Source organism: Neophocaena asiaeorientalis, unplaced genomic scaffold (assembly GCF_003031525.2).
Source record: "Neophocaena asiaeorientalis asiaeorientalis breed wild unplaced genomic scaffold, Neophocaena_asiaeorientalis_V1.1 scaffold357, whole genome shotgun sequence".
Lineage (NCBI taxonomy): Eukaryota > Metazoa > Chordata > Mammalia > Artiodactyla > Phocoenidae > Neophocaena > Neophocaena asiaeorientalis.
This window is the reverse complement of record NW_020173270.1, coordinates 2359582-2367150: the sequence shown is the minus strand read 5'-3', so window position 1 is coordinate 2367150 and position 7569 is coordinate 2359582. Positions and strand designations below refer to the sequence as shown.

At 61.2% G+C, this 7569-nt stretch overlaps 1 protein-coding gene across 1 annotated transcript in view; it reads left to right on the top strand.

Annotated features, from left to right (window-relative positions):
- The first annotated feature begins 343 nt into the window (after positions 1 to 343).
- The window catches only part of CAMSAP3 (calmodulin regulated spectrin associated protein family member 3), an 11332-nt gene continuing 4106 nt past the window's right edge, over positions 344 to 7569 (top strand). The window contains exons 1-12 of the mRNA XM_024746013.1: positions 344 to 371; positions 2426 to 2679; positions 2978 to 3100; positions 3184 to 3279; positions 4342 to 4389; positions 4651 to 4789; positions 5400 to 5539; positions 5625 to 5718; positions 5798 to 5852; positions 6003 to 6076; positions 6388 to 6457; positions 6543 to 7569. Of these exons, the coding sequence (XP_024601781.1) occupies positions 344 to 371; positions 2426 to 2679; positions 2978 to 3100; positions 3184 to 3279; positions 4342 to 4389; positions 4651 to 4789; positions 5400 to 5539; positions 5625 to 5718; positions 5798 to 5852; positions 6003 to 6076; positions 6388 to 6457; positions 6543 to 7569 (2148 nt within the window). The remainder of the gene's footprint in view (positions 372 to 2425; positions 2680 to 2977; positions 3101 to 3183; positions 3280 to 4341; positions 4390 to 4650; positions 4790 to 5399; positions 5540 to 5624; positions 5719 to 5797; positions 5853 to 6002; positions 6077 to 6387; positions 6458 to 6542) is intronic.

Sequence of the window (7569 nt, the reverse complement as noted above, 5' to 3'; positions counted from 1 at the left end):
AAATTATCCAGCCCCAAATGCCAACTGTGCCGAGGTAGAGACGGACTGGTGTAAAGTAAGGACTTGATAAACATTAGCTATCGGTAGCTCTAGCTCAAGTTGTCATCTTCAAGGCCCTGACAAGCCCTGCAGGAAAGAAACTTTAATTTTGCTGATGGGACCAGGAAGCAACCGGGCGCTGGAGAGAGGGGGAGGAGGGTTTGGCTTCAGGGGATGCCAGGAGCTGAAACCAGATGACGGATTGGATGTTGGAGCGGGGAGAGAGAAGGAGAGATGGTGATCTGTCTCTCACTGTGATGATGGGGACAGAGAGAAGGAGCACGTTTGGAGTAAGACGCTGAGCATGACGGGCGATGCCTGGGCTGTGGCAGGTGGCAGTGTTCAGATGGCCATGGAAGCCATCATAGTAGCGGGGGCAAGTCCATTGACAGGGCTGCCCAGAGCTGTTGGGAGCCCAGCATCAAAGAGGCATGTCAGGAGGTGGCCTGGCTTGAGTGGTGGGAGAGAGAGAAAAAGATGCCAGGGGGAGGAAGTTTTCTGGAAGAAGGAGGTACTCGGCAGAGAGCCCAGGCAAGATAGTGGGCGTTGGAAGGCCACTGCTGGCCTTGGGGAGGCCGGGAGCTAGGAGGGCAAGGGCAGATCAGGGAGGTTGGGACAGGGGAATGGTGGAAGGAAAGAAAACCTGGAGAACTCTTTTTTTTTTTTTAATTGAAGTGTAGTTAATTTACAATGTGTTAGTTTCAAGGGTACAGCAAAGTGATTCAGTTATACACACACACATATATATACTTTTTCAGATTCTTTTCCAGTATAGGTTATTACAAGATACTGAGTATAGTTCCCTGTGCTATACAGTAGGTCCTTGTTGTTTACCTGTTTTATACATGGTAGTGTGTATATGTTAATCCCAAACTCCTAATTTATCTCCCCTGCCCATCATTTTTGCTTACCCTAAGTTTGTTTTCTATGTCTGTGGGTCTATTTCTGTTTTGTATCGTCTCTTTTAGATTCCACATAGAAGTGATATCGTATGATATTTGTCCTTGACTGACTTCACATAATATGATAATCTCTAGGTCTGGAGGACTCTTCTTTCAAGGGGCAGAGAGATGGCCCAACTCTACATGGGGTTTGGGTATTAAGTAGGAAGGTCAAGTGTGAGTTTAGGGGGTGGGGAAAGAGTGGGGGGGTGGGGCAGGGAGGGGCTGAAAGCCAGGGTGCCTGGTCCTTGTAGGTGAGGGTAGGGGCCTCTGGAGAGCATCGCTGTGAATTCAGGCACCTGAGGAAGGCCTGGTACGACACATCCAAATGTTTTTAAGCAGTAGAATCCTGCCCCCTTCCATCTTTTCAAACACGCAGAAGCCCAGGATACAAAGCAGCAGCTCTGATTGGGATGAGTTGGGGCCTCCCTGGAAGACCCATAAGGGCACATCCAACCGCCTTGGCCTCGGTTGCCTCCTGTCTACCTCCCAGATCTTCCTGGCGGCTTATTCTGATCTTTCTCCTCCCCACCCTTGGGTCCCACTTGGTTGGGGCTCTGCCACCCCTCCTCCCTCCACATGCGGCTTCCTCAAGCCTCTTCCTACCCTGCCCCTCTCTTTCAGGGTTTTTGTGGCTACCTCTAAGCTCCAGCCCCTCCTGTACCCCCATCTCAGCCACCACCCTCTTTCTCTTGCCTTCCGCCTCCCTCTGTCTCTCTTCCCCCTCACTCCCAATGGAGCCCTGGGTGCCTCTCCCCCCTCCCCTTCAGTCACCAAGTTCAGGCCATTCACCCGCCCCCCACAAAGTATCTGCAGTCTGTCCCCCTCCCCCATTGCATGTCCTGTCAGCCAGCCCCCCACTCCACAGCTCATCCCACCCCCTGCTTAAGGCCTGGGTTTGAATCCCAGTCCAGAGCTGTGTGGCCTTCTTCGTGCCTAGGTTTCCTCATCTGTAAAGCGGAGTTACCACGTGTGCCCTGGCTGCTTCTTCCTAGGGTTGCCTTAAGGCAAAGCGAGTCCGCTGGGGTGGTGTAGGGCACCCAAGGAGATCGATTAAGTCACACTGTTGTGCAGTCCTTAGGTGAGGGCGAGAGGGGTGGCTACAAGACCCCGCCCATCTGGCCTCCGCCCCCTCTCCTCAGGGTCCAAGAGCCCGCCATCTCCTCGAAGCACGTGCTCTCTCCCACCTCCTCGCCTTTGTATGCAGACCCCCTGCCTGGAACACCGTCACCCCTTCCTCTGGCAAACTCCCCCACACCTGCACCTCGTGTCTCAGGCCAGGTGCCCTATTTTCCCGTCCCGGTGCCATCCTCCCTGGTCCAGACCCGCAACGACCGCCCCCCCCCCCGACCCATAATTGGGTCCATGTAATTGTATGTATGCGGAGGGGTTATGTCCGGTGGCCCTGACCCGCCATGATCCACCCCCCCTCCTCGCCCCGGCAGAGCATGTGCCCTCGGAGCTGTGGGAGCCCTTCTACACCGACCAGTATGCACAGGAGCACGTGAAGCCCCCGGTGACGCGGCTGCTGCTCTCGGCTGAGCTCTACTGCCGGGCCTGGCGCCAGGCGCTGCCGCAGCTCGAGACGCCCCCCAGCCCCTCTGCGCTACTGGCCCTGCTGGCGCGGAGGGGCATGGTGCCCGCGCTGCCCGAGCGCCCGGTGCAGGAGGCCGACCTGAGGCACCAGCCTATCCTCATGGTAGGCCACGCCCCTACCTCGTTAGGTCCCGCCCACCAGGCCTGGCTCCTCCCCTCATGGCTGCTCCACCAGGCCAGGCTCCTCCTGCCAAGCCTGGCGCCTCCCAAAAGGCGCTAACTCTGGCTCCTGAGGACTTGCCTACCCGGCCCACCAGATCCCTAAGGCCTAGTTTGTGACCTCAGAGCTTGGACAGCCTCCCAAGCCCCTCCCACTTCGAGCCCCTCCCACCTCCAGGTTCTTCCTCTTTCTCCTCCCTGGGAGGCGCTCTGGTCTCACCCTGCAGCTCTTGCCTCCACAGGGAGCCCACCTAGCTGTCATTGATGCCCTCATGGTTGCCTTCGCCTTTGAGTGGACAAAGACACTGCCTGGTCCCTTGGCCCTGGCCAGCTTGGAGCACAAGCTCCTTTTCTGGGTGGACACGGTAGGTGGGGCTTGGGCCAAGGTGGGCTGGTGGGGGCCAGGATCACCCAGTGACTAGAGCACTGACCTCTCCCTGCTCCCCAGACCATCCGGCGGCTGCAGGAGAAGACAGAGCAGGAAGCTGCCCAGAGGGCATCTCCCGCGGCCCCTGCCGATGGGGTGGCCCCAGCGCAGGCTTCGGTGAGCCTGGGGCGATGGATGGAAGGAAGGAAGGAAGGGCGGCCCCTCGAGGGCTGGGTGGGCAGGTTGGAGCTGTGCCTCGAGGCCATGCCTGCACTGGGGGGGCTGGAGGTGACTCTCTCTCTCTGCCCTCTCCCCTCTGCCGCCCCTGCCACTCTCCTCTCTGCCTCTCTGGCATCAGTGTCCCACACGCTGGTACTGGAAGCTGGTTCCTGTAAGTGGGGCTCTCTCTCTGCCCCGTCTGCCTGCCCTGCTTGTCGCTGTCTGTGTGTCTGTTTCTGCCTGCCTGTCCTGCTCCCTCTCCTGTCTCTCCCCAAATATGAGCAAAGGAAGTAGGACCCCAGCCCTGGGGGCACAGAGAGAAACCCTTTGGGAACCAAGGGAAGGGGGGAATCTCTGCTGTTCCTGAAAGGACAGACTTCTCCCCGGTACATGACCCACCTCCCAGTAATCAAGAGGCTTGTACACTTGAGCCAAGGTGGGGAGAGGGAGGACCCCAGCCCATCAGACACATGGATCCTGACCCCAACAGGCAGGGCACATGGAGAAGACCCCTCTAGCCAAGAGAAAAAGAGGGTAGAAGAACCTTCCTAACTGAGACTCCAGCTTCCCTAAGGACAGCTCCCTGCTCTCAGTTTTGGGGGCAGTGGGGTGTCCATCCCTGAAGTACAAGGGGAAAGTGACCACTGCAGGTGTTGGGGGGAGGTTTTGGGCTGAAGTCCCTGCCTTTGCTCACTTCAGGGTCTCCTTCCCCCCACACTAGGGCCTGGGTTGGGAGTTCCTCTCCTGCCTTCCTGCTTCCTCTGCATCCCCTCCCCCAGCTGGGACCTGGGTCTTGTGTTGGGGGGAGAGGATTCCCTGCATGAGTGGCTGCTCTGTGGGGTCGCTCCTGGCTGGGAGGAGCTGGGGTCCCTAAAGCCGGCCAGGGCGCAGTCAGGGAGCTGGATGGCCGGGGCTCAGGACAGGGGTCAGGGCTGTCTCCTCCCCCGCTGGAGGTGTGCTTGGGGGCCCAGCAAGTCAGCACCCCTCCCGCCCCGCTGACAGCTGCTCCTCTCCCCCCAGCACGCAATTGCCTTCTGTTTGAAGGAGTCGGGGAGCAAACCCCCCATGGTAACGTATCCCCCACCCCAGGGTCCCAGGAGTCCCTGTCCCCAGCCCCCGCTGCTGGCCTGGCTGCTCGCAGACACCTCCTCTGCCTCTTGCTGCTGCCCTTCCCCTGCTCCAGGCTGGCCCCCCCCACTCTGGCTCTGGGACCCCCGGCTTCACGCCCCCTCGTGGCGGAAACCCCAGGCCTCCCCGCCCAGCCTGCATGACTGCTGACCTCGGAGGGGGCCAGCTTGACCTCTGACGTGACCCGGCTCCCACCCACAGATCCGATATCGCAAGGACCGCGCCGTGGCCCGACGCGCCCCCTGCTTTCCGACCGTGACCAGCCTCCAGGACCTGGCAAGCGGGGCTGCGCTGGCCGCCACGATCCACTGCTACTGTCCCCAGCTCTTGCGACTCGAGGGTGAGTAAATGTGCCTGAGCCAGACCCCGTCCTTGCAAGCCTGGCACCCAGGCATTGGCGTCTGTCCCCAGAGTAGTGCAACGATTATAAGTGCAGCTCCCAGAATTGGCAGACCTGGGTTTGAACCCCTCTCTTCCCGTAATGAGCTGTGTGACCTTGCACAAGTGTCTAAACCTCTCTGCGCTTTATACAATTCACTCCTGCAGCAGATACCGATAGAGTACAAACTGCCAGGTCCTGTTTTAGGTGCCAGAGCTCCAGCCAGAACAATGCAGACCCGTTCCTGACCTCAGGCGGCTCACATCCTAGTTGGGAGAGAAAGACAATAAGTTCATCGAGAGGAATGTTCCGGATGTTAGGTGCTCTGAAGGGCACTGGGTAGTCAGGATAAGCTTTCTGAGTTGAGTTCTTGGGGAACTAGCACTCCAGGTGGTGGGAACAGCAGATGCAAAGGCCTGAGGAACAGCGTGTCACGGTACGCACCTTGTGAAGGGGGCCTAGCCTGGCTCGTCAGAGGTCCTCTGTACATGTTGGCTGCTGGGCCCCCGCTTCCCCGGGGCCCCATCCTCCTTCCCTCAGAGCTGGGGACGCAGGCATCCTGTCCTTACAGAGGTGTGCCTCAAGGACCCCATGTCTGTGGCGGACAGCCTGTACAACCTCCAGCTGGTGCAGGATTTCTGCGCCTCCCGCCTTCCTCGGGGCTGCCCGCTCTCTCTCGAGGACCTGCTTTATGTCCCACCGCCCCTCAAGGTAAGGCCATCTCGGGGCCTTGTGGGCAGAGGGGGGTTGTCGGGGGCCGTGCGCCTGGTTGGCTGACCCTGCTTTCCACCTCCAGATCAACCTGATGGTGCTGCTAGCGGAGTTGTTCATGTGCTTTGAGGTGCTGAAACCCGACTTCGTGCAGGTCAAGGATCTGCCTGATGGTCACGGTGAGGCCCGACCCTGGGTCCGGGGGGCATGGGGGCGGGGGAGGCCAAGCCCTGCCTGACCCTCCGCTCTGTGCTGCAGCTGCCTCCCACAGGGCCACGGAGGCCTCCCCACCTCAGAACAACAGCGGCAGCAGGTACCGCTCCCCTGTTGGGCTGAGACTACACAGCCACAATGGGCTCCTCCTCCTGCGGGGACGGGGAAGGGAGATGATCTGGTCTGCACTCCCAGGAGGGGCGAGGGAGGGGGAGAGGGGGCCCCTCGGCTGACGCGCATCTCTTGGCAGTTCTCCTGTCTTCAACTTCCGCCATCCACTCCTGTCATCCGGCGGCCCCCAGTCCCCACTCCGAGGATCCACAGGTGAGGGCAGGGAGATGGCTTGTCACTGGAGACCCCCATCCAAAGACCACCCCAGCTGACCTCATGTCGTCCCTCTAGACCCCTCCATTGGGTCCCTCTGGCACCCGAATGATCCTTGGTGACGCTCATTGTCCCCCCAGTGACCTCCCCAGTGGCTCAACAGGACCCCGTAGTGACACCACCCACAGTTATCCATCCGCATAATGACCCATCAGTGACTCACCCATTGACAACCCGTGGCTGAGGCCACCCAGGGTCCCCATTGACCCCCCCGAGTGAGCACTGAGTGACCACTCACTGCCCCTCCCCAGGCTCGCTGAAGTCCTCCCCGTCCATGTCCCACGTGGAGGCCCTCGGCAAAGCCTGGAACCGTCAGCTCAGGTGAGCGCATGGCAAGGGCCCGGGCAGTGGAGCGGGTGGGGCCCAGGCTTGTCCCAGGGGCTGACCCCTCCCTCCGGCCGCCCAGCCGTCCCCTTTCCCAGGCCGTGTCGTTCAGCACTCCCTTTGGCCTGGACAGCGACGTGGATGTTGTCATGGGAGACCCCGTCCTACTCCGCTCCGTCAGCTCAGACAGCCTGGGTCCCCCGCGCTCTGTGCCAGCCCGGACCCCCACCCAACCAGCCCCGGAGACTGGCGACCTGCCTACCATCGAGGAGGCCCTGCAGATCATCCACAGTGCCGAGCCCCGGCTGCTCCCGGATGGGGCTGCCGACGGCAGCTTCTACCTCCACTCTCCCGAGGGGTCCTCCAAACTGCCACTGGCTTCCCCCTACCCACCCGAGGGGGCCTCAAAACCACTGCCCGATGGGCCCACCAAAGCACCCACCTACTCGCCCCACCCCGAGGGCCTCTCGAAACCGTCTCCCTGCCCAGTGGGGGAGGTATCGAAACCGCCAGCCCTGTCTGAGGGCTCCCCGAAGGCGGCGGCTTCATCCCCAGTGGCCAGCAACTCTGAAGTGAAGATGACCAGCTTTGCTGAACGCAAGAAGCAGCTGGTGAAGGCCGAGGCTGAGGCAGGGTCCCCGGCAGCCACCCCAGTGGCACCAGAGGCCCTGAGCTCAGAGATGAGTGAGCTTGGAGCCCGGCTAGAGGAGAAACGCCGGGCCATAGAGGCTCAGAAGCGACGGATCTTTGCCAAGCACCGCCAGCGACTGGGCAAGAGCGCATTCCTGCAGGTGCAGCCGCGGGAGGCCGGCGGGGAAGCAGAGGTGGAGCCGGGCCTGGCCCCGGGTGGGGAGCGGCCGGCAGGCGAGGGCCAGGGTGAGCCGTCGCCACGGCCAAAGGCAGTGACCTTCTCGCCGGAACTGGGCCCGGTGCCCCCCGAAGGGCTGGGGGACTATAACCGGGCGGTCAGCAAGCTGAGTGCAGCGCTGAGCTCGCTGCAACGGGACATGCAGAGGCTCACGGACCAGCAGCAGCGGCTCCTGGCCCCGCCAGAGCCCTCTGGGCCTGCCCCGCCTCCCGCAGCATGGGTCATCCCTGGTCCCACGACG